General features: G+C 54.9%; 1 protein-coding gene across 2 annotated transcripts in view; it reads left to right on the top strand.

Annotated features, from left to right (window-relative positions):
- The window catches only part of UNC5B (unc-5 netrin receptor B), an 82,364-nt gene that overhangs the window by 37,146 nt on the left and 18,846 nt on the right, over positions 1-26,372 (top strand). For both annotated transcript variants that reach the window (XM_019625317.1, XM_019625327.1), the window contains exon 2: positions 25,965-26,189. In XM_019625317.1, coding sequence (XP_019480862.1) covers positions 25,965-26,189 — 225 coding nt within the window. The remainder of the gene's footprint in view (positions 1-25,964; positions 26,190-26,372) is intronic.

The following is a 26,372-nucleotide window of genomic DNA, read 5'->3' on the forward strand; positions in this document are numbered from 1 at the left end:
CTCATCCTCCTCGGGGCCCCTGCCACACAGTTAGTCCTTGGCAGATAAAGGAATGAATGAACCAAGAAATAATGCCTGTCCTATGAGAGGTTCCCAGCTGCATACTGGAGCATAGGCGGGAAAGAAGCAAGGATGATACTTACTTTTCCTCAAGTTTTTTGTTCTTTTTTCTCTCTGAAAAAACCCACAGGCTGGGATATTTATTTCAAGCCAGTCATTTCATTTACTCTCAAAGTGACCTGATTTCTCTGGTACTTTGTGTCTTTAAGTACAACAGGTGTGCCAGTTTTATAAGTAAATGAAGTGTGATGTAGTGCTTCCCCTCCTCAACAAAAAAGTGACTTGAGATCTGAGTTAAAATAAGTATCATAAAGTATATTACAATATTTTTCCAAACGTCTGTACTTTAAAAAAATGGGGTGGGTGGGGAAACAGCTAATGTTCTCTTTAGTGGTGTGTGAATCTTGAATTTTATCTTTCCAGGTCTAGTTTCTTCAGAGTTGCTCACTCGCTGTGTGACTGTAGGCTGGTGTATTGCCCTCTCTGGGCCTCAGTTTTTGCATCTGTCAAATGGGATGACTTTGGGCCTCGGGCAGCAGAAACCTTGATAGGGTACCAGGCTACAGCAGGCACTGCCTTTGGTGGCTCTGTACCAGGGCTGGGCAGGGTTTGACTTGCTGCCTACCAAGGGGCCCTGAGAACAGCAGCCTCCACCCTCAGCCTCGCCCACTTCTGTTTACAGAGTACATTCAACCTCTCCTCTCTCTAAATCTCACAATAGCCCTGTGAGGGCGGGGCTTGTATTGCATTGTACAAAAGAAGAAACTGAGGCTCGGAGAAGTTGCTAATAATAACAGCTGTTGGCAGTTTTCCAGCTTTTATGATGGGCCAGGCGCTGTGCTGAGTTTGTATTGCATTGCCTCATTTCATCCCCATTTCGAGAGGCAGGCATCATTTCTCCCATTTAAGAGTGGAGGGAACGGGCTCAGACAGGTGAAGTGACTTCCCCAAACCCGGACCCCTTCATGGGACGTGCCTCATTAGACAGCACCCGTAAGCTATGGGGAGATTGAAGGCATTGGTAGGCCTGAGGAGGGGGAAGAAGTGGCTGAGGGAGTTCCAGAGCCTGAGTCAGACCCTGGCAACCTGTTCTCCTCAAGGAAGTACAGGGCAGGCAGGGAAGGGGGACGGGAGTCAGGGGAGAGGGTTGGGGGTTTCCCTGGAGAACTCAAGGCGTGGAGAAGGGGGCCAGAGCACAGGTCCCAGGGTCCCGGGGCTAAGGCCATTCCCCGCCCTGTTCCTCTAAGCTCTTCGCTTCTTTGCAGCACCGACCTTTACCTCCTCCCCCTACACCCCATGCCTCATCAACTGTGGGCTCTGGGTCTGTGCCCTCTGCTCTCCACACTTGCTCACTGTAGACTCCAGCCTCAGGGGGACCCCCAAAGGCCCCTGCCTCCTCAGCACTGAGCAGCAGAAGAGCCACAGCCCGTCATTAAGTAGCCCACAGCCTCCTTTCCCACAGCCTGGCGCAGCCCTCTAGCCACCCACTGCACAGGACCCAGGCACTGAGTAGACGCGAGCTGAGTTTTGGCATCCCGCCCTTTCCCCAGCACCTTGCCCCAGAGACCCTGATGCAAGGAGCAGCAGCAACAGTGATGGAGCTTCCTAGGAATGAGGCTTGCTGTCCACCGCCTCCTTTTCCATGGCTCCGGAAACACCTGCAGCAGGTGGGCAGGCTCGCAGAGAAGGCCAAGGTGGCAGATGTTGGGACTGGCAGTCTCATGTTGGGAGTGGCACTGTTTGGGTCCAGGCTGCAGTGGTGGCAGCGGCAGTGGTGGTGGTGGTGTGTGACTGTGAGTGTGTGTGCCGAGTCCACTCAGTCCCTAGACAGCCCGGAGCTTTGCCTCCCTCCCCCTGGGGCCCTGGCAAACTCCCTAGCACCTAGCCCAAAGCCTTTCCAGGGTATCAGAAGCTACTGGCATCCCCAGGGCTGCCAAGGGGAGGAGGGGAGAGCTGGGCACAGCCTGGGTTGAGAGGTGAGCACTGGTGGTCAAGGGGGGCCAGAGCAGCTGGCTTAGGGATGTCTCCCAGGAGACGGTCACTTGGGAGGAAGAGGTCCCAGGGTCCCTTCCTTGCTCCATGCGTATCCTTCTTCCTGCTCACCCCATGATGTCAACTTAACAGACCGGCAGTCCAGTCCCCAGTTCAGCAAATGGGGGGAGACAGATGCCTAGAGAAGTAAGAAATTTCTCAAGGTCACATCCTGTTAGTGGTGTAGTTGGGACTAGACTCCAAGGTTTCTGACTCTCAGTTCAATGCTCTTTCCACTGTAGCAGGTGGTTATGCAAATTAATGTAAATTGTACGCAGATATCCATGGCTTTGTACACCTAGGGGGCTGTATCCTAGGGTTGCTGATGGGAATCTCTTCTTCACAGACTGTGAGATCCTATAAGGCCCATGGAGGTCATCTTACCCAAAGGCCAGGATCCTGATGGGCTGTGGCAATACGGGAGGAGTGCAAACAGCTCTGGGACTTTGGGCGCCTGGCGTCCTGCTGCTGTGGGGACACAGGGCTGACAACTCCAGGAAACAGCCAGAGGAAGCCTCCAGGATGGGCCCCCAGAGCCTGCAAGGTGGCGTGGGCCCAGCACAGGGACGTTTTCTCACGCGTCCTGGGAAGGCTGCTCGCTCTCTCCAGGCCCCCTGGGTCCCCATCAATAAGCCCAACTGAATGGAGAGGCCGGGTTTGGGGGGAGGAGATTTATTTCCTGGCTTTGGAACCAGCCATCCTCCCTGCCCCCACCTTCCTCCTGGCCAGAGAACAATGGGGCATCTCCAGACAGGCCTTCCTGGGGCAACAGGTGCATGGAGCTAGAGCAGAGTGGGCACAGGATGGGTGGCCACCAGCCCCACAAGATCCCAGCCCCAAGCTGCAGCCTCAGGATCACTTGCTAGATTCTCTGGGGCCCTTTGAATTAATGCCAGGCCCTGGCCTGCTCCCCAATACCTCTGGGTCGGAGGGATGTTTGTTTATACAGTCCAGATAATGTTGCCACAGGGCCCCAAATAACGGGAAACAAAGCTTTGAAAATAATCACTACTTGCATATCAGTATGTTTCCTTTCAGGCTCAGGCCCAGGTTGGTTTTCTGGCGTAATCAAAGTACATGTTTCATTTCACACTCGGGTTCCTCACTTAACATGAGTCCAGGAACCTTTCTTGTGTGATTCCATAGACTTTGTACTTAGCACTGTTAATACCTGAGAAATATCCACACTGGGGATAGACTTTAATTTAGTCCATCTGTTTCCCCACTGTTGGGACATTTTGCCCTAGTAAATAACACTGCAGTGAACATCTCCATGCACAGCTTAATGGAGCTTAAGACATGCCCTCCTTGATACATGTGGCCATATTGTGCTGTGTGGATTTGGAGCAAGAGTCACCGCAATTTGTCATTCTCAGAAGTCCCAGCTGATGTGCCAGGGCCCAGGAGATGATAAAAAGTATTTTCCCAGACAGCACAGACTTCCAAACGTCACCCGGTGCCACGCATTCTGGGGGAAGGGAATGTGAACTGGAGATAAAAGAAGCCCAGGGCTCTCACTTGCAGAAGCCCTAACTTAGAAACACTGGGGGCCCCTAGGGACCTGCTTTATGAGGCGAAGCGGCCACTCCTTGTTGGTAATTAGTGCCATTCATCTGCAGTGAGATCTGGAACGAGCGGAAGCCCTTTAAAGCAATTTGCTCTTTTAATATCACCCTTGTGATCTCATTTAATTTTCTCAACCAAACTTTGTTCACTGAGGCTGCCAAAAGCTCCTGCACCTACCAGCCAGGGCTGAATTCTCACCTTGTCCAAACTGCGGGTCTGACTCCGAAGCTCTCCTGAGATGTGTTTCACCTGTGGCAGTTTGGATCCCACGCAAATAGAGCTATCGCTGTCCAGCCACAAAGGGAAGAGTCCGGTGTTAAGAGATGTGGCTTTAAACATAAGCCAGCCGGCCACCACTCCCTGCTCTGAGCCCTCACGGGGGAAGGCGAGTGATATTTACTGAGTCATACGCTGGCATTTTGTGTGTGTGTCGGGGTAATCCTCCCATGAGCTCTATGGGGTTGGCATATGATCCCCCACACCCCACCTTGTTACAGACCAGGGAACTAGGGCTTTGAGTCTCAATGACTTGCCACGTTCCCTACCATGTCCCCTTGCATGATCACCAGGTGACACTGCCTAGGGAGCTGGGGAGCTGCTGTCACAGTGTCATGCCCCAGAGGTGACCAGGTGAGTGACTGTGTGCCTGCCACACCCTTGTGCCACTGCCTCTTACATAGCCCCTCCAGTCCTGTCCCAGTTCCTCCAAGACGGCAGCCAGCTGAGCCAGCTGAGCCAGCAGAGCTCTCAGGCTGCCAAGCAGCCAGGCTGGGAGAGAGATCCGCAGTGATTTATGGCCACCTTGTCCCCCAGCACCCCGCCTGGGCCCGGTGTGCTCACTGACTAATGGACGCCCAGCACAGAGGGAAATAACTCTGCCAGGAGCTGGCTGCAGTGACAGGGGCATCCACCATTGCTTCGGGGCAAGGACAGGATAGGGAACAGAGGGAACTCGGGCATAGGCCAGAGACAGACGCACATTGACAGCTCTGAGAAAACAGATGGAACCCAAGCAGGGACTCTGCGGTGCAGCCGCCGAGTCCCTGGACAAGCTTCCCCAGGGCCCTGGTGGGGAGCTGTGAGGTGAGCCAGGAGCCCAAGCTCCCAGATGCCCACCAGCCTACCAGCCTCCTGGTGTGGCTTTTGATATTCATAGAACGTCAGAACTTCTCACTTAACCCTTCAAGGACAGATGGGCAGGCAGGGGCCCAGAGAAGGTCAAGGACTTGTCCAAGGTCACACAGCATGTGAGTTACTGAGCTAAGACGAGCGCAGGTGCCCTGCTTTGCTCGGTTGTCACAAGAACACTCTAGCCATGGCGGGATGGAGAGGAAGGTCGCAAAGAAGGCAGAGAGTATGAGGCAAAGCAGAGAGTAAGGAGTTGGAGGGGAGGCAGTTGTGGTTCAGGGAGGAGGGTGGGTACGGGGATTAAGGAAGTTTACTAAGGAGGAGAATTGGGACAGTCCCAATAGCAGGAGTGGAAATGGGGTCCAGCAGCCAGCTGGCCAGATTCAGGGGGGACCCTGGAAAACCACACCCCAATGGATTCCCTCTGTTAATCAGCAGGTGCTCTCTCATTCTTTGTGAGGTACTGAGGGGCAACGGGAGGATTGTCAACAGCACCCCCCAGATCTTGCCTGACTCCTCTCCACTGGCAGCCTCCCAGCCCCGTGGTGGAGAGGGGAGAGCTCTGGGCTCAAACCCAGCTCTGGGGTCTGCCACCAGCTCAGCGTGAGAGCCAGGCCCACCAGCCACCTCTCCTGAGCCTGTTTACGCATGTGTTAAAAGCGACCATTCTGTCCACCTACCAAAGAGATAGCGAATCGGACGTTTGGGCTGAGAGGGAGCCTAAGTGAAGAGGAGGTGCTGGCCTCAGGTCAGGTGTCTAAGGACCCCTGGTGCCTCTCTTGGACCCCTTCCCCCTCCAGGTCCACCCAGACTAGTCACATACGTGACTAGTGCCTTGGTGATGTGTCCTGTCCGTGAAATGGGTTCCCTGCTCGCCTCCAAGCCCCTGGCTGGAAGGCATCCCATCCCCACTGGGTGGTGAGCTGCCGCCCCCTCACACCAGGTGCTGCAGGGAGGTGCAGCGTGGGTTTGTCAGGTGTTGCCCCTGGCTAGGGGCCCAGCTGCCATCTGGGACCTGACAACCAGAAGGAGCGAGAAAACCACCCGAGCCTGTTGCAGGGCAGAGACAAGGCTCTGTCCTCTTCCTGGAACCAGGGAAGGCTGTAGGGAACTCTGCCAGCTCACCTGATTTCCACAGCTTCCATGCATGACTCGAGTTCTTGTTATGTGCCAGTGCCAAAGCCTTTCAGACGTGGGATCTCTTGGAATTAGGTGATGCCCTGATACCCACTTTGCAGACAAGAAAACCAAGGCCCAGAGAGGTAAAATCACCTGCCTAAAACCCCACAGCTGTTGATGCTGAGATTCTCCGGGGTGTGTTGGGCTCTTTCCATTGAGATCAAGGGTCCTCACCCTCCTGGTGAGACGTGGGGTGCCCTCAACTCTAGGCAGGGTCCCCACCTCTCGGCCTGGGCTGGCTTTCCAGCCTCTTGCTTGTGTCGGCTTGCCTGCTGGCTGAGCCCAGGATGGAAGGAGAGGACGTGCAGCTCGGGGACCTTTGGGTGCAGTCTTGGTAGTCTTAACCACTGTTGCTTCTTGAGTGTCCAGGAGGCTGCCCAGTGTCCCTCCAAGCTGATCCCTGAGGCCCCTGTGGAGGGGTTGGCGTCCCTGTGCCTTCCCTAGAACCCTTCACTCCCAAGCAGCCAAGAGCAGCAGGACAAGCCATGTGCTTGGACAGCATCCTTTAGAGAAAGAAGAAAGCCCAGAGTGAGGAAGGGACTTGTTCAAGGTCATACTCCTTGGGGCATCCCAGGGAGCCTTTCTGGAGTGCCCTCAGAGAAAGGGCAGGAGGAACCAAGGGTAGGCTTTGTCCGGCTGGCTCCCGCTTATGCCCACCTTTCCCAGGGTCTCCCAGGCCCCCAACCCTGTCCCCGTCCCACCCCCGCTTTGCCTTTCCTCTTGGAGTTGATGACCCACTGGGCAAAGGATCCACCTGATGGGTAAACACTTCCCCCCGAGAGCTAAGCTTCCAACACTCCCCATTCTCCTCCCTGTCCAAGGATTCCCCAGTTACCTCCCTATCCAGGAGGCAGCTGGCAGGCTAATAAGGGATAGGCCGAGCCTCAGTGTGGGCAGCTGTGTGGGGCCACGTGAGTCAGATGTCACCAGAAATGGCCCCGCTTCACCTCATGGGCAGGGTGGAGGGAGGGTAAGTACAGCCACTCATTAGAAAAATAATACTGACTAATCTTAGGCTTGGAAAGCTCTTTACAGGCTATAAAGCCCTTTCACATCAGGTTATAAAGAAGGTACTATTCATCTCATCTGAATATTAAGAAACTGAGGCTCAGAGAGGTGAAGTGGCTTGCCCAGGGTCACATAGGCAGTTAGTATCTGGGCAGGACTTGAACCTAAACCAAGTTTTCTGAGTGTTCCAGCCAGACCCTGTGCTGATTACTTTCACATATATGACTCTGTTTAGCTGAACAACAGGCCTGGGAGTTTCTTGTGGATCTCCCTGTTTTTATAGAGGAGGAAATTAGGGCCCAGAAAGGACCTAATGGGCACAGTGCCTCAGCCATAAACAGCTCAGACGGAGCAGTGGGCCTGGCCCCTCTGCCCCCCACCTGACGTTAAGGGTCAGCAGCCTTGGGCAGCACCAAGTCTGCCCATATTGGATGTGGGAGAACAAATGCTGTCTTCTGGGGAGAAGGACGCCTGGCGTACCATGGTTTGGGTTTGAGCCAGAGCCTCTAGGAGACAAAACTTTGTCATTGTCCCTTCTGGTGGAGAGAGGTTGGGGACACACAGGGTCAGGGGTGGAGGCTGTGGTGCCCACACCCTTCCTCAGCCCAGCGTAGGGGCGGCCACTGTTCCCGGCCTCCTGCCCAGAGGGTGGCTTCTCTGCTGTTGCCAACCATCTCCAGCATCCCTATTTCCATGCCTGAGATCCAAAACTCAGCTCCAGAAACCACACCTCAGACCTCCAGCGTTCCTTTCCAGGGGACCCACTATTGGGGCAGCAAGCAGGGTGCTCAGGGACACCCCCGTCCCCACAACCCCAGGGAGAAGGTGGCAGTAGGTTGAGGCAAGCGAGCAGGCTGGGCCTGGGAGTGTAGAGGCCTCTGATGGCACCGGGTGTGGCCTATAATCCTGCTGGCTGGCCGCCCTGTTCCCTAATTAAAGTGTCCTTTTGAAAATGCCCTCGGGCCCAGGCCCTGTGCTGCCAAGTGAGGCAGGTACCTCCCAGAAATATCGTGGGCTTTTGCACCTTCCCTGGAGGGCTCAGGACCTGTGGTCATCGGGTGGGGCTGGGGGAGTCCCATTGAAAGTGAGGACCTCGGGGTTATGCCTACCCTGTTGTGGTCTCTGTCCTCCCAGACTTGACTCTTCCACACCCCTGACTGAAGACAGCAGGCTGTCCTTGTTCAAGAGCTGGAGAGCTCGGATCAAAGGCACTATTGAAGAGGCTTGTCGGAGTGGGGGATGCCGGGGGCAGAAGGGGGGCATGGAACAAGGATACTGAGTCACCGCGGGCCAATTGTGGTGAGTGGGCAGTGGGTGGCTGGAGCCAGCTTTTCAGGCTGGGAGGAGGGCGCAGGAAGGAACCAGGAAGGGGTGTGCGGGCAGCTCAGGGAGTTTGGAGAGATTGCCACTGTTGCACCAGGACACACCGCTGGTGAGCAGGCCTGTTCCCCCGCAGTTCCTTACGAAAGCCACCTTCTGGTCAGGGCAGCAGACCAGCGGGCTGAGTCAGTACTGCAGGTTCTGGAGAGGTGCAGAGGGGGCTGAGTATCCCCCCACACAGGACGCCCAGAGTTGACAAGGTGGGCTGAGGGTGCGGTGGCAGTGGCAGGTTGACATCCAAGGAGGCTGGTCATTAAGGAGTAAGGGCCACTCCGTCACTGAGGCTAGTCACCCGAACTCTCTGGGCCCCGTTTTCTCCCTGGGTTAACTGAGGGTGAGCAGGGACTAATCAGATCAGGAATCGTGGAACTTTTTCTTCGTTGCTTGATTGGTATGGCTGAGTGTAGTCAGTCAGTCCTGTGCTAAGAAGGCATGCTACGACTGATTGATTAGTGATGTCTGCCACAGCCTCGGATGGGCCAGGCTGCTGTGTGTTTGCTACTGAACTAGACTTTCCCTAGTCCTTGCACACTCTAACATCCTGAGATTCTGAGGTCAAGGCCTCCCACATCCCAGCTCTGCTCCTGGATCCTGACATGCCATTGGAAATCGGAATCTCAATTCCTCCATCTCTAAAAGGGAGAAAAGAGCTCAGCTGGACCTCTCAGGCCTTGACTTGCAAAACACATCATTCTTGAGATTCCCGGAGCCCTTCCTTGTGCCCCACCCTGTGCCCAGTGCAGTGAGGGGCTCGAAATGGAGTGTACCTACGCTCCAGAACGTCTCCCTGTGTGAGCCAGGCTCAGGCCTTGGGTCTGCCTCTTACTGACGTGCGATGTGGGGCAAGTTAGTTAAGCGCTGAACCTTGGGTGGTAAAATAGGTATGATGGTACATGTGCCCATGAAATACAGCTATGCAGAGCCCATCGTCCAGACCTGGCGCAGAGTGCTCAGTCCTAAATGGGGCTCTGATGAAAGAGCAGCCTCAGTTGGTTTCTTTGCCCCTTCCTGGCCTTGGCTTTGGATGGGAGCTTTGACAAGGGTGGGGCAGAGGGTGGTGCAAGGATAGTTTCAAAGCAACACAGGCCCAGACTGTGAGCTCTCCCCTCTCCCAAGACCACAGTCCCAGCCTGAGCTGGCTTCTCTGTAAACTCCCCAGTCCCTCCCTCTAACCAGCCCCATAAAAAGGGAATGGGGCAGGAGGGAGTCCGGCTGCAGACTTTGTAATTTGGCTTGGAGGCGGCTCCTGTTCGTTTTAACCAGGCTGTAATTATGGCTGGCACTCGACACCCCTCATTACGGGAGCCTGGAAGGAGGACTCTAATTATAGCGTGCTGGGTCCTGGCGGTAGCGGTGGGGGGCCAGGCAGAGCTAGGGTCTGTGAGGCCAGCAAGCAGCCCTCTGGGGAGGGGGGTGCAGCCCTGGGCTAGGAGGACCTTCCCAAGGCTCCTCGTTTCTCTTGCTTCCCTGTAAAGGGTAGAGCACAGATCAAATTGAGGCTTCTTAGGGAGAAGGGGACCCAGAGGAGCCCAAGAGGTTTATCCATTCTTTCGAGAAGCATTTATTAAATATCTACTGTGTGCCAGGCTGGCACTGGGGTCGGCATTGGGCACACACGTGCCATCCAGCCAGGGATGGGTGTTCAGGCAGAAAGCTTCCAGGAGGGCCATCATGCTGCCGAAAATATCTGAATACATCCACATTGGATGGCAAACAGCCACTGTCCCGAGTCTTGAGTGCCCCCAGTTGCCCCAGTCAGTCCCCTGGGACCCCCCTCCTCCAGCCTCACTTGGCACAGCAGACGCTCTAGAACCCTGCCCCGGAGCCCATACAGATGGTTAAATGTAGTAACGATCACCATGCATCTACCCCCTGGGACCCCAGGATCCGGTAGGACCCAGGCAAATACACAAATGAATATATAATTAAAACAGGTGACAAGGGCCATAAGGAAAAAAATACCAGCAGAAGAGCCCAGGCCTAGGAGCAGTTGCAGGGAGTGGAGGGGCACATTCAGGACCAGTCTCTCTGAGGAGGTGACCTTTAGGGTGAGGGCTGAAGGTGGAGGGATTCGGCCAGGTGAGGGGAGGGAGGTGGATTGCTAGTGCAGCATTCCAGGTGTCTCCACCGGGAACAGAGACTGGGAGGCTTGCAGTCTGGGATCTTGCACTCTGAGGTGTCCCCACGCTGGCTGGGAGCACAAACAAAGTGGGGCTTCTCCTGCACATGGTGCAAAGAGCACTGCACCGTTGAGTCTGTAAACTAGCCGTCCAGGCCCAGCTCTGCCAGAGTGCTGTGTGACCCTAGGCCAGTCACACCATTTCTGGACCTTGGCTTCCTCATCTGTCCCCAGGCAGGCCCCTTCAGGCCCCAAGCCCTCCCTCTCTGTCCCTACCCCTGAGGATTTGAGGAGACTGTGACCAGCAAGTCCTATTTAAATATCACATTTTGGGACACCTAACTCTTAAGGGAGGGACCAGCGAGCCAGGGTGGGGATGGGGCCTGAGAACTGGGGCTGAGAGCTCCAGGCTGTCCCATCCCCTTCACTGAGTTATTAAGAGCCACCCGGAAAGAGACACAAAGGGAATTGTCCTGAGCTGGATTCAGCACCCAGCTCCCCTGCTGAGAACAATTGGGGAGGAAAACCAAGGCCATTTGTCCAGCTCAGAGTGCGGCAGTGACGGCAGTGACGGTGGCTGGGAAAATGCCAAGTAGTTCTTAGCTAAAATTAGCCACCTACTAAACCTTTACATCAAGGGCAACCTGAAGCCTCTATTGTTTTGAACTTGGGATCCCAGGCGACGTGAGGGCAAGGGGGTCTCAGGAGAAGCAAGTGACCTTCCCTGCTCCCAGAGGCTAGAACAAGCCCTCTCGCGCCTCCAGGGTGCCCAGTAAGGGGGAGCAGGCCAGGGGACAGATGGACAGACAGAGAGGGAAGGGGTCTGACTGCCCGAGGTCAGTGAGTGCGGGTGGCTGATGGAGCCTTTGGTTCCCTATTGGAGACATTCTCCCCTCACCAGTGACATTGATTGAACCCTGGGCTCAGCATGGGGGTCTAGAAGGAAGCACAGGAAACATCAGTAAGAAAATAACTCTCCATCCCTTCCGGAGGAAGCAGCCGGCGTGGGTATCTCTGCTCATGGTGGACAGGTCCCACCACTGGGGCCCAGGCCTGGCTTAGCGTCCTCCCTCTGCCACTTAGCAACTCTGGGCAAGTTACGGATCTCCCTGAGGGACTGTCAGTAAACAATGAAGGCGGGTGTTGATCCCAATCTCCCAGGGCCGTTGGAAAGAATATAGATGATGTAGATAGTAACAATGGTAAGAATGATAATAGCAGTAATGCAGCTTATACTCAATACGCCCTTTTGATGTGCCAGGCAGTGCTCTAAGCAATTTGTATGTATAATGTGTTTAATCCTTCCTAGAAATCCTATTACCCCCATTTTGCAGATAAGGAGACTGAGGTCCAGAGAGGCTAAGTAAGTTGCAAGAACACAGGTGCAGGTGATGGCTGTCAGTACCCTTCTCGCCACACACCGGGCCTGATTCAGGCGAAGGAGGCTGGCACCATGCTCCTGTGTCATTCCCTTAGTTTCTTTTGAAGGGTCTCTAGATGAATCCTAACCGTGCTTGGGGAAAGGGAGCTGACCTGTGTTAAGCACCATTACATATGCTAGTTTCTATTTCTATTGGGAGGCAAGAGAGCGTAAAGCAGTAGACCAGCCACAGTACCAGGAAACTTACTAGGAATGCACACTCGCAGGCGCCTTCCATGCCTGCGGAGTGGGAACCGGGAGGTGGAGGAAGGAACCACAGCTCACTGGGTCTTAGCGGCCTCCGGGCGATCTGGGTACACGCTACAGTTCGAGAACCACGGGCACAGAGGTTAATGAGCATGGGCTTAGAGTCAGGGAGACCCAGATTGGCGTGCTGACCACTCTGCTCTGTGACCTTGAGCAAGTTACTTAACCTCTCTGTGCCTTTGTTTCCTCGCCTGCAAATGGGATCATCATGAGAGTACCTGCCTCGAAGGTTGTTGGGAGGATTCAGTTAGATGATGTCTGCCAAGCACGCTGTGCAGTGCCTGGGCACGGGGCAGCCTGCAGCTGGTACAAATGCCCCACGTGACCTGTTAGAACACAAGGCCACACTGAATGGGAAGGTGGGTCCCTGAGGCCCGGCACGCCCATGTGTCCCAGCCGGAGTGCAGCTCCCCCTCCAGAGCACCCCAGCAGAACCGAAGGTCCAGTTAGAAAAGGCAGCCCTAATTCCCTGGGGCTGAGGGTTCGGGGCAGCTGAAATGGACGTCTCCTCCCCACTTGACTGGTTCCCTGTCTTTCAGGAGCCTTCAGTGTCAAGCAAAGAGACACGTGAACTAGGCGAGGTGCTTTTCTACTCCCCTTTCTCCCGGGAAACCAGCTTTGAGAAGCAGAGTCTGGAGACAGGGTGACCCCCAGACCACGGGCTCATGGGGTCAGGGGCTCTCAGCTGCATGCAGGTGGCCTTGCACTTTCCAGGAGTGTGTCTTGGCACTTCTCATCAGCACCGGCATGTTTTTGATGGCTCCTTGAAGGCCTCTGGGGAGCCATGTGCTCCTCTTCCATGCCTTCCTCCCCTAGGGGAGGCTCCTGGAGCCAGGCCAGCCAGAGAGCACGCCGACAGGCCCCACCACCCCTTCCCAGCCTCTAGGAGCCCCAGGACCCTGGTGAGCATCCCCCCACCACCTGTTCCCAGGTCCCCCAAACCATTCGCATGCTTTAGTGTTGTGTGGCACTTTCACACCTAGGGTCCCAGCTGTTGCTGTGAGGTGGGCACAGTGATGTGTGCCCGTCTTACGGATCAACAAGCTGAGGTCCCAGGAGGTGAGGCAGCTGGCCTGGAGTCACCCAGTGAGCTGGTGCCCGGCCCAGGACTGTCTGTCGCTTCCCTTCCACAGAGCCATGCTTCCGTCCTTTCTCTTTTCCCCTCTCAGGCTTTCTTATCCCCTCAAGAAAATCAATGGAGAGAGTGACAGTTGAGTGCCTGGTGTGTCCCAGGCTTAGAGACATCATGGGCCAGCTCCCCTGAAGTGACACGCTGACAGTGCTGGGGTTGACCCAGGTCCTGCTTACCAGGAGGGCGTGTGTTCCTCTTCATGCCATTTTTCAGGCTCCTTTTTCCCCTCTGCTGGGGCCCAGCCACCCCTCCCTGGAGAAGAGCCCCCTCACAGTACATGGGGCTCTGGACTGGCCCTCCTGCCCTTGTACCTTTCTCTGGCCGAGGTGAGCAGGTAGAGCCCTGAGCCAAGGAGGCCCGGCAATTACATCAGCAGGTAGAAACAAGCCAGCAGGGGCAGGGCCGTCTTCCCCCGGGGCTGGGGGTGGAGCTCCATGTGCCCCACTCGAGTCTGTTTCATTCCCTCCTTTCAGCTTGCATCAGCCTTTTGCAGCTCCGTGTCATCACAGAGTGGGCCGGGGTAGTGGCTGAGAGTCTGAGACAGGGTGGGAGTGGGGAGTGGGGCACCTGGACGGCACCTCGAACCCAGAGGAAAACCATGGCAGCTATAGCTGGTGGTCAGGATGTCAGCCAGAGCCCCTGGCAGCCCAACGAAGGCACACCCATTGTTTCTTACTGGAAAAAGCAAGAATCAAAATTAGCAAGAACACAGGACTGCCAGGCTGGCAAAATAGTTTCACACTTCTGACCTTGATATTCCCAACAACCCTGGGGGTGAAGCAGGTAAAAGTGACCCCATTTCCCAGAAGGGAAGATTGAGTCTCAGAGGGAAGTGATTTACCTAAGTTCATCTCATGAGCCAATGACAACAATGTGTTTCAGCCCGAGAAGTATGAGGGATTATGGAAGCCTCACATGAGACATCCCTGCAGCAGTCTAGGTGGAGGTAGTCAAAGCCTGCTTCCGGGAGGAAGCGGGCTGGCTCCTTGACTGAGAAGGAGGGAGCTACAGACACAGGTGTAGATTTATTTCTGCGCTGATGGTAGGTTAGCAGGCGGAGAGATCATCACATGACTATGTGACTAGGCTGGAGGCACACTGAGCGTGTGTCAGAGTTAAGACATCTGCATTCTTTCTTAACTTTGAGCCTCTGCTGTGAGCCTAGGCCCCATCATAAGCATGATCAAGGGCAAGCACTCAGGAAATGCTTGGTGAAAAGATGGGGGTGAGTGCCTGCCTACCCCCTTGCCTTCCTCGAGGCACGCCTGAACAGTCATCTGTGCCGTCCCCTTGGCCAATGCCATCTGCCCCCCCCCCCCGTCTCCATCACCAACAGCTCAACTGCTCACCCGACCTCAGTACCAAGGTCTTCCTCACTGTTGGAACCAGAGAGGTAAGGGGAGAGCATTGGGCTGAGTGCCAAGTCGCCCCCTTTCCAGTCCTAGCTGTGCTTGCATCCTGTTGTATGACCTGAGACCAGTTGCTCCACACCTCTGGTCCCCAGGGGATCCCTGGAGCCTGAGCCAACAAGGCCTGCCTTCCCTGGTCCCAGCCTTGGCCTTGTGGAAGAGACAGAACAGCGGTGTGGATGGAGGCCAGAGATGGATGGCCACCTCCTCCCTTTGCCCTCAGGGCCTGAGCCCTGAACCCACATGGACTCCAGGCTCAGCACATACAAGGAGAAGCCCCCGCACTACACCACTCATCACTTGCTGCTGGGTGCTCTCAGGTTCCTCTTTCTTTGCCCCTCTCCCCATGACTCCATCTCTACCTCTTGGTTCATCTCTCCCCATTTGTCCCAGGCCTCATTTCACAGATTGGTGAAGGCCAGTTTGGGCACCCTTTTTTCTCTCTCCCTGCTGTGATTCTCTATGCCAGCGTGATGCCAGTCTACCAGGGGTGCTGCAGCCACTGACTGGCTGTTTGACCTTGGGCAAGTCATTGCCCTTCTCTGGCCTCAGGGTCGTCCCTCTGGAAGGAAAAGGGTTGGATTCAGGTCAAAAGGTACCATTGCCCAGGGTCTGAGCTGCCTCCTGGTGCCTGCCACGTGGCCCACAGCCAGCACTGGGGCAGGGTCTAGACAGGCATGGTGACAGTGCTGACGGCAGCGGGCAGGGATCACAGTTCTTCCACTTCGCAATGTGTTGGCAGTTGTCTCCCCCTTGCAAGGTGGGGTTGCTCAGCCCTAGAGCAGGGCGCTGGGAAGGCAGGGAAGATGCGTGCCTCGTGCTTCCCGGGGCGGCATGGGGGAGCCTCACCTTGAAGGGCAGCAGGGACGTAACCATTGGCCTGTCTGGCAGCCCCTGGGCCAGAGGCTCTACCCACGTGCATTTTTACTTTTCTGGGAGACAGACAGGACATCAGTCATCTTTCTGTCCAGCGCCCAAACATGCAAAGACAACTTGATGTCATTGCCCAGTGGTTCCCTGAACCAGCTCTGCATCCTACAGCTCCTCCAATGACCCGGAATACCTCACCAGGGGAGTCGGCCCAGCTGGCCCGTGCCTGTCTGACATGTATGACTGTGCTGAGAGAGAGAGAGAGAGAGAGAGAGAGAGAGAGAGAGAGCGCCCGCACATTTGGCTTGTGGTTTAAAAGTCTTCAGTTAACAGCCTTGGAAAGAAAACACAGGGCTCGCAACTATATACAGGGAGGCCCTTTAAGTAACAAAACATGTGTGTGTCTAAAAAAGGCAGAGAGGACCAATGTCCAGTGTTAATTCTGATAAACCGGGGATGGTAATGGATGATTTACATTTTCATCTTTATTTTTTCTTAAACTCTTATCAGAAAAGGCCAAGTGGGGGGCAGTGTTTTCATTACATGAAAGAGGTAGATTTTTAAAATAAAAGTCTCTCCACCTCCCCTGTTAATCTAGAGCCCAGCTTCTCTTACTGGCTCTGCTGCTCGGGTGCTGTGTGATCTGAGGCCAGGACACACCCTCTCTGGTCTCCATCCTAGAGGACAGTGATTAGTTAGTCTCTGGGGTTTCCAAATAGACTGGCTCCCATGGCCCAGGTCTGCCCAGGCTGTGCCCACCATTCCTGGCTGCTTCCTTCCGCCCCCACCTGCCACCCCAGATATTTCCAGAGAGGCTGGGGGGTACAGCTGGAGAAAGTCCTGTGTTCCCAGTAACCCAGATAAACAAGCAACCAGCTATTTTCAGGCCCTCAAGGAGTTTGCCATCCAAAGAGCAGACCTATCCAGACACAGGCAGCAAACAATCCAAATATAGGAAGAAGGTAATGCCAGAGAGAGATGAGCACTGTCAAAAACAAACAAAAAACTAAAAAATAGGACAATGCAGAGATAGATAGCATCAGAGAAGATAGATGATGAACTTGCATATGGTGGTCAGGGAAGGCGTCCCACTGGGGAGGTGGCAGGTGGCACTTGAACTGAGATCTCAGTGACAGTGAGTCACAAAGATATAGAGAGAGAGGTGGGGAGGGGGCAATGCATTCCAAAAGGAGAGAACAGCAAAGGCCCTGAGGTGGGAATAGGAAGACATGTTCTTGCTCAAGGGCCAGGAAACATGCCTGGGGGGCTTGGATCACAGCGAATGGTGGGTGAGCATCTGAAGTCTGAGGATTGATGGTGGTTACGACTTCATTCCAGGTGCAAATGGAAGCCATTGGAGGGTGTAAGCCAAGGAGCGATTTGTTTCTATTTTGCAAGATTGCCCTGGCTGCTATGAGGAGAATGGCTTTGAGGGGGCAGGAGCGGAAGGAGGGAGCATGATGAGGAGGGGTCTGGGCAGGAGGACATGGGCATAGAGACTGCAGGAGGCGGTGGTGGGTGGTTGCGCTGTTTGAGGGACATCTTGAAGGTTTACCTGGCAGCATGCAGGTTCATCCACATCGTGGGTTGGATGCGGGGGAGGGAAGCGAAGACCTCTCCAGGTAGGACCCAAGCGACTGGGTGTGTGGTAGAGTCTGAAATGGCAACTCAAACCTGCCCCCATCCCAACTCTGAGATGACCAAATAAAATAGCGGGTCCCCTGCAGGCCTGAGTCACTGCCATTGTCTTAGCATTAACTTAGGCAGCTCTAAGAAAGGAGCCGCTGCCCCAGCCTGTTGGGGGCGCCGTGTGTGTCCAGGTTGTGGATCATGACCTTGGGCTGGGAATGGGTGGGTCTGCTGGTGTGAGCATGTGTGTCTGAGTGTGCTGCCTTGGGGGCTGTACCAGGCTAGTGCAGGCCCCTTCCAGGCTAGGATGGATCTGTTTGTCTGGGGCAGAGGTCAGCAAACTGCGGGTCGCGAGCCACATGCGGCTTTTTGGGTACATACATGTGGCTCTGAAGTAAAATTAAAAATGAAAATAAAACTCTCACAGTTTCATTTATAAAGTTTTCAAAGGATATTATTCACATAATGGTGATTTCACTTGTTTTATAGCTCTTGAATAATTTTTAATTGTTGTGAGGGACAGGATTGGATCTTCCGTCTCAAAAGTTTGCTGACCCCTGGCCTGCGGCATCCCAAATGAGTCCAGGACTTATCAGGCCCACAGATGAAGGGAGGCCAAGTGCTGGGATTACAAAGCTGAGTCCCTCTTCCCCTCCAGCAAACTAGTGACCTCTGAGAGATTCCATTTGCTTATCTGCAAAATGGGCAGAAAAATAGCTGTTCCCTGCTGATCCCCCAGGGGCATTATGGGCCAAGGGGAGCCTTGTGGTTTCACTGGAATAGTTTCGGGTTTCTTGGTAGCTAGGAGCCTGAGCATGTCTTTTCACTTTTTTGAGCCTCAGTTTCCGCATCTGTGAAATGGGACACCTACTTCACAGGATTGTTGTATTGGTGATGATGTTACATTGTGTGCCGGATAAATATTATCTTGGAGTTGACAGATGAAAGGGCTTTAAGCTCCTTGTTTGAGAGAGTAGGGGAAGCAGAATGCGCTGTCCTCACAGCCTGTGCCTCCATGGTGACACCCCGGGACCTGGGACTTTGCTCTAGAGGGACCCAGGCCCAGGCTGAGGGAGCCCAGTGACCGGAGGAAGGGCCTGGAGGGAGGGGCCGGGCCAGTGGATGTGGAATACAACCTCCACAGGTACCACTGAGAGCCTGAGGTAGACCGGTGACCCAATGACTAAAATGTCCCTCCCTACTTTGTAAGTAGTGTGGCTCCTTTAAAACGGGCCCCTGGCTTCATTTTAGGGCTCTGTGCCTCCCTTGGGGCCTCATCCCCAGCCTCCCACCAGCTCCTTCACTTGTCCCTGAGTCTTTGCAGGGGAGCGATTTCTCAGGTTCAGCCGGACACCCCGTTTAGGATGCAGGCTCCTGCCCCAGCTGGCCATCATAGTAAGGCCACTTCCTGCACAGGAAGTGATGTCATGGGCATGGCAGGACTGCAGAGGGTATGGGAAAAGGGCCATGCAAGGGGCCTCCTTTGTTAGGAATAACAGCCTCCCCCAAGCCTGCCAGTCCCCATTTGTCATCAGTAACGGCCATTGTAACCACCTCTGAGGGGGGCCCCAGCCTGAACCCCACAGCCGCCAGTAGCCAGGGCCAGATGGAAGAAGGGCTTTGTGTCCAGGGAGGGGTCCTTCCATGTGGGGTTGGTGTGTTTTTAAAACATAATAATAAATGGGCTCCTCTGCCCCCACTCTACCCACTCCCCACTGAGCACATCAGCCTCACAGTGAATGGGAGAGATTTTCCATGCAGTGGGAGGTCAGGCCTGATGAGAATTAGCCAGTGTCCAGGGGCTAGAGAAAGACTGTGATTGCGGATGATAAATGTGCCCAGCGTGGGGCGTTTCTCTCGCCCTCACCGCCCGCCTGCCCCCCTTCTCTCCTCCCAGTCCTGCCCCTCAGTGAGCGCGCCGCCTCGTGCCAGCCAGCGCTGGAGACACAGGCCCTGCAGATGCCCGGCCCCTGGTGCTGAGCCTAAAGTCCCAGGCCTGGTCTTGTCACCCAACTGGGACAAAAACCAGGGGCAGGTGTGTCAAGGCCCTCCCTACCAAACCGCTGCGGCCTCGTGCTGAGGTCTCTGCCCTAGGCAACAGGGCTGACCAGAGGTACCCTGGCTGAGACAGATGGTAGTGAGTTTCTGTCCCAGGCACGGGAAAGACAGAGTCAAGCCTTTGCCCACAGCCCCACCGGGGCTGTGGTGTCTGCCCTACTGAGCCCTGAATCAGAAACGGCACTGGCCCAACATAGCTGTTACTTTGCTGTGTAATGTTGCATTAGTCACTTCGCCTCACTGAGCTGGTAGAATGCGGAGCTCCAGGCCCCTCTGAGCATCACCTTTCTATGCTTTCGGCCTGCTGGGGCTCAGATGTCAATAGGCGACAGGCCGAGGGACCTGTCAGTGTGGGGTTTTAGGGCTCCCCACACACAACGCAGACAGAGAAGATTTCCTGCCTGGTGTCTCCCCCTGCTGCACCCAGTCCATAGAGCACATTTACATCTGTTTTCTCAGCTGACCTTCACAACAACACCCCAAAACTGACAGGGCAGTACCTGTTACCCCTTTTTTATGAATGGGGAAAATGAGAGGTCTCAGTGGCAGGGTGAGGATTTGAACCAGGTCTGCTGGCTCTCAGGCCAGCCTGTTCGCCCACACGCCCTTCCAGCCCGGGCCCCAGGCTCACGGTCTCCATAAGGCCGCAGAACCCCTCTGGCTTCCCCCAGCAGCTGGTGATAGTCTCCCATTCAGGAATGTCTGAACATTTCAGCTGCTCCTCTCAGGGTGACCTCTGGGAAATACAGTGTGTTTACCTTAGTCCTGAAGCCACTTCCTTCACCTCCAGGGTCCCCAGCTCCTGCTTCTTCTAGGGGCTTAGATTCTGGTACCTCTTAAACCAGCCTGTGGCTTCACCTTCCTCCCCATAGGGGCCTCCCACCTGCTGGATGGCAGCCTGTGTCTCCATGTCCAGCCCCTGGAAAGGCGTGTGCGGCCTGGTGGACACTGGGCTTAGGCTCCCAGCTCTGCCCTGCAAGCTCCACTCCCCTTCCAGGGCACTGTTTACCCTGTCCTGGACGCCACAGAGGACACCAAGCAGGCTGTGGTCGCTCCCTGCCCTCCAGGAGCAGCTGCCAGAACTGCTAAGGGGCCTTCAAGCTGCCAGAAGCAGGGAAGCCCGCCTGCCAGACCCCACCTTGTTCACCGCCCCTCACCACATTTGCAGGAGGCCGTGAGCAAAATTGAACTCATTCATGAGGTAGCCAAGTTGGTGGTGAGAATGCAAAACCATCTCGTGACTATTCGAGAGAAAGTCGAGAAGGCCAGGGAGGGCAGGCTGCAGCCTCCAGAGGCTGGGAAGCTGTCATGGGCAGGAGGAAGCGCACTGTTTTGTGTCACCTCAGAGGTTAAAGTTACAGCAATGGCTGGAACTCCAGACAGCAAATTCCAGCTGAAAGTAAGGCAGACTTTTCTGTTAGATCTGTCCAAAGGCGAACCTGGCTGAGAAAGGCAGTGGTGAGCTCCCATCCCTGGAGGTATGTGAGTCAAGGTTGGATAAGGAGTTGATGGGAGATGTTGGACCAGTTGGCCCTGGAAGTGACCTCTGTCCCTGTGAATCTGTGCCTCCTAAGGGAGACCAGCTGACAAGAGACTTCGTATAGGCAGGCATAGGTGAATTCAAAGCGACAGTTTGTGTGGGCACAACAGTTTGCGTGGTGCCCACGAGTGGTCCCGCCTTACGCGCTGGTGGTCATTTTGATCTGAGGCCTCCTGGGGTGTGTGGGCTGGGGCGTGATTGGGAGAGCCAATCAGCCCATAGTTCCTCCACCTCCCTCCCCAGGCTCCGCCCACGCTGGGCCTTAGGACCTTAGTACTGCTGGGTCTTTGAGCCACGAATAACAATGGCAAGAAAGGTGACCCCACTTTAAGCAAATTAACTTCCTGAAGAAAAAATGTACTCAGTAGGACATGGTCATACATTATCAGGTTCCCCATAAGGCATCTTCAAATTTCAAAGTACTACAAAAGCTTGAGAGATTGACTCCCCCAACTTCCTAATTTTACAGATGGGGGCTCTGAGGCCCCAGAGGAAAGCTACACAGCAATGCCAGTCCCCAGCCCTGTCGCAAACCCAGGGCTCCTGACTTCTGTGGCGGTTCTTCTCCTGTGTGCTGACTATCTGGTTATGTCAGTGCAGGGGTATGCCCTCCCCCATACCTTCATCTTGGGGTAGCTGGGCCATTCGTGTTTGTGGCTCTAAAGGCAGGTTGCAGTTTTGCAACCACAGGTCCAGATGAGTTCTGCTATTAGAAAAACACTTTATGTGGGACATTTTCCCGCCAGCAGGAATTCCAGGTCTGGCCTGGCAGAGGCGATTCCATGCCTGGCTTCCTCCCACTGACCAGGGGACCTCAGGCAAGTCTCCGGATGCCCCATGCCTTCTTCATCTGTGGAATGGGAAGAAAATCCCTACCTTGTTGTGGGGGGAGGGTGAGAGGTAAATTAGCTGAAATATTTGAAGCACCTCGCACACAGTGGACGTAAATGCCAGTTCCGAGGGGTTCCGAAGTTAGATTCAGGTATCAGGCTGCCCGAATTTGCTCCACAGCTCTGCTGCTTACTAGCTTTATAGCCCTCTGCCAATGACTTAAACCAGCGGTTCTCAACCTTTCACAGGGATCGCCTAAGACCATCGGAAAACACATATTTTCGATGGTCTTAGGAACCGAGACACCGCTCCTCTATCCGTCTCCAGGCCCACATGCAGATACGCCCACATACGAGTACCCGGCAACCCCTGTGAGAGGGTCGTTCTACACCCAAAGGGGTTGCGACCCACAGGTTGAGAACCACTGACTTAAACTGTCTTGGTCTTAGTTTCCTCATCTGTAGTGTGGGGATAAGAATAGTACGTAATGCACACAGCTGTGGTCCCCAGACTGTGTGCCGAGGCACCCCAGGGTGCCACAATCAATTCACAGGGGTGCTGTGAGATACTTTCAATCTTCAAAGAAACATAACGTAGCAGTACTGGACAGCTGCCAGATACCATGACAACTGCTAGCTCAATATAGCTCACAACTTCAACGTTACATCACATTTCTTTCCTTTAGATGGCATCATATCTTTGTAAAGCTGGGATTTGGGCATTTGAGAGTACCCTGAGACAAATAATGAGGGTGACAGTGTCCACCACTCTGATTCCAAGATTTGAGAACTCGTTCAGTACCCAGCAGGTACACACATCTCTATTAGTAAATCATTGTGGCTGTTTAGGAATGGGATACAAATACTGTTTAGTCGGAAAAGTCATGACGTATTTTTTGCTATGGTTTTCTTTGCAAAAATGTGTCATGACTTTTCCGACAACCCAATATTTTTTTTCTTTCAGTTATGTGTATTATTTTTTTAAGTGGCTACTAAGGTGTTAGGATATATACACACACATACACATAAGCTGTTTGGGTCTAACTACTTAATAAACGGAACCACTAGGAATTTCTTTTGAAAATTACAAACAAACAAAAAATTACCAGGTAAAAATGACCAAGACATCCAAGACCAAAAGTTTGGGAACCTCTGTCTAGGGTTGCTGTGGGCTCAGTGCGTTAATACGAAAACTGTAGAAGTATCTGGCAGAGTAAGCACCCAGGAGCCCAAGACTCCATTTTTCTTCCCTCTCCAAGCGGCCCCGTACAGGGCCGGCTCAGAGGGCCCTCGTTCAGGACACCTAAGGAGCCTCCCTTAGGCACTAGGGCCCAAGCCGGGGCCAAGGAAGAGCCGAAGTGCCCAGTGGTTAGGGCCCAACTCAGCTGCTACCGAGGCCCTGGCAGCAACACCAGCCCCCCTTTAATTTGCATTCCCTAAGCCCCGCTGCATGCCAGCCAGCCTGCAGTCTGCCAGTGGGCCCTCTGGGGAGGACTCCCAGGTCAGCCCTTGGTTCTTCTTCCGTGTCTCCTGGAAACGTCTGCTTCCACGACGCCTGGGGGTGGGGATGTTGGCAATGGGGCAATAGCTACATGAAGAGCCACCCAGCGCTGCCGTGACGGAGAGGCACTGCTGAGGACGCCCAGCCATATTCCTGCCAAGGCCAGGGATGAATCTTTGTGCCAGGGCTAAGAGGAGGGGTGCGGCAGGGAGGGTGGGGCCTGCTGCGCTAATGGATGTCTAATGTTTACTTTCCCTAATCACGTCTGTACCTGCTTTATAAATGAGCCACATTAGGGTTATAAAACAAAGTCATAAATACAGCCCAAGTGCCATCACCGGGGACCAGGGGGCACACGGTTAGAAGGTGGGGTGAGCATACAACTGCACCCAGGGGCTCCCACACACCTTCTCTCATGGCTGCCAGCCCCCCCCCCATTTCACAGATGAGGTGCCTGAGGCCAGTAAGACCGGTTCAGACCCAGGGGTGTCTGAGTCTGAGGCCTGAGCCCTGCCTTACACCCCTCGGGCCTGAGACTGAAGCATGACGCTGATGTTGGGAGGTGGGCACGGAGCCTGGCAGGGCCTCCACTGCCCACACGCCCTTTTGGCTACAACCTGCTCTCCCTAGAGCTGCCTGACCTGGCGGAAAAGCCACAGTGACCAGCTGTCAAGCCAATGGGAGAGCGACGTCCAGCTCCCTGGGCACTGTCATCTTGCCACCAACTGCCCAAGCTCCCAGGCCCTAGAGGCTGCCAGTTTACCTACAGAGAAGGTGTCTCCCTGCCTGGTAGAGGGAAGTGGATATGAGGGAGCCTTGGCCTGGCCTCGGGAATTCTTGGTGCTATTCCCAGTTTAGCTCCCCACTAACCAGCTGGCCTTGGGTCACGTCATTTGTCCCATTTGGATTATCTTCAGTTTCCTTAGCTCAGAAACAGGAAGGATGGTCCCAGCCTTGCTGGACCTTTGTGAGCGAGCCCTTGTAACGGTAGAGTCCCGACCATTGTCAGGGCCTGTTAGGATTCTCTGGTGCGGGGACACCCAGTGTATGGAGCTGCCCCAGTGATAAGCAGTGTGGAGTCCTGGGCAGCTTCCCAAATGCTGAAACCTGTTTCTCAGCCTCAAACCTTGATTCTTCCTCTTGCTAACTGTGTGCCCTTGGGCAAGTTTCTCAACCTCTCTGGCCTCAGTTTCCCCATCTATAAACTGGGGACTAATACAACATACCTTCCAAAGTTGTTGCACGAAGTAGGTAAAGTACCAAAGTACTGAAAACAGCACCCAATGTGAGGTGAGCATTAGTTGCTGTTTTAATATAGGAACTTGTACCTATAGGCTGGACCCCTCCTAGGCACTCATCCATGTTTATCTCATGGGATCCTGTCCTCTTCAGAGACCAAGTAATGAGGTCGGAGTTAAGGGGCTTCCCTGGGTCACACAGAACATGCCAGATGGAGCTGGCTGGAGTCACATCCCTTCTTGCTGACTTCTCCCTCTCTCTCTCTCTCTCTCTCTCTCTCTCTCTCTCTCTCTCTCTCTCACACACACACACACACACACACACACACACACACACACACACTGGAGCCAGTGACCACCCTGCGTTTCCTCAGAGCTCTGAAGCTCCCCCAGTCTCAGCAATTGCTGCTGGTGCTCAGAGAGGCAACACTGCTTGGGCATGCCAGGCACGTTTTGTTCCTTCTGCTCTAGAGGACAAATGCATGATCCCAGGGACTCCTCTGGCCTTGGGGACCCCAATTGAGGCACTGGAGAGCTGAGGCTGATGGCCTTGGCTGGCTGGTAAGGGCCAGGTAGACATGCACACCCCTGCAGCTTAATTTGTTGCTTCCTCTCGAGCAGTTAGCAGAGGAGGACAAGCCCCCTGCCGGTTGTCCCCAGCCACCTGATCGTTTGGTATTTGGCATTGGAAAGTCAATTTTCCTAAGTGGATTGTGAACCAATAGCCTGGCCTGGCCTGGTTTCCCCCCTCCTAGTGCTGGCGGTGGCTGGCTGCTCTCCCTTCCTGTTTGTCTCACCTCCTGAGCTGCTGTTCTTTCCAGGGAGGCGGGCAGCCAGGGGTTCCTTTGGGCCCCTTTGGGGAGGAGACTAACGGCCTCACTGTGTTCCCAGCCTCTGAAGTTTCCTCATCCTTAAGGCAGAGGGTGTGGATTTGGCCGAGGCGGGAAAGGCTAACGGGGTGGGTCGGAGCCCCCGACCAGAGGAGGCTGTCTCTCCTCCATGCTGCCGCCTGCCTTGGGCTTCCTGGAGGACGAAGCCCACCAAGCTGCACCAGCGAGCCCAGGCCTGGTGCAGCCGCCCCACCTCACCCCACACCATGCCCCTGCGGGCGTTGGTCCTTCTCCCCACTTCCATCAGACTGGCTGCAAAGGGCAGCTGTGGCTTCAGGGCAGAGCTGGCCTGGTTTGAGCTCCAGCCTCAGCCCCATTTCCAGCCCTTCATGTACTGTGGTTTCACCATGGGGAAGAAGGGGGGCCACGTAGGGCTAATGCGGGGGACATTGGGGAGGGCTGAAGGGGTGCCCTGACCCCGATGGGTCACCTCACCTCCCCAGGCCACCCTCAGTTTTCCATCTGTAAACAAGCAGAACCACACACAGCATCACAGAGCTGGGACTGGCTCCACAGCACAGTCTCTTAACAGCAGGTTGGGATGGAGAAATTGAGTACCAGGAGAACCAGACCTCGCCCAAGTCATAGAGGAGTTTCCAGCATATCCCGTTTGCCTGTCCCCATCTCTCTTCCGTGGGCTTCCAGGGGACCAGCAAGGTACCCCCAGCCCCCCAGCCTACAGCCTCACAGACCCCTCCTCCCTCCACAGGCACCGACTCGGGCGGCGAGGTGCTCCCCGACTCCTTCCCATCGGCGCCGGCCGAACCGCTACCCCACTTCCTCCAGGAGCCGCAGGACGCCTACATTGTGAAGAACAAGCCAGTGGAGCTCAGCTGCCGCGCCTTCCCCGCCACGCAGATCTACTTCAAGTGCAACGGCGAGTGGGTCAGCCAGAATGACCACGTCACGCAGGAGGGCCGGGACGAGTCCACTGGTGAGCTTCCCCCCTGACCTGGTCACCTCCAGGACGCCTGGGACACCTCAGGCCCAAAGCTTCCAGGGACGCTGGGTCCTGGGCCTCCCTCCACCCTAGGCTCCATGGGAGACTTCACGCAGCCAGGGTGACCCTCTGGGCCTCAGTTTCCCCTCTGGGGTTCATCCTGGACCCAATTTCCTC

The sequence above is a fragment of the Hipposideros armiger genome, unplaced genomic scaffold (assembly GCF_001890085.2).
Source record: "Hipposideros armiger isolate ML-2016 unplaced genomic scaffold, ASM189008v1 scaffold_15, whole genome shotgun sequence".
NCBI classification, from domain to species: Eukaryota; Metazoa; Chordata; class Mammalia; order Chiroptera; family Hipposideridae; genus Hipposideros; species Hipposideros armiger.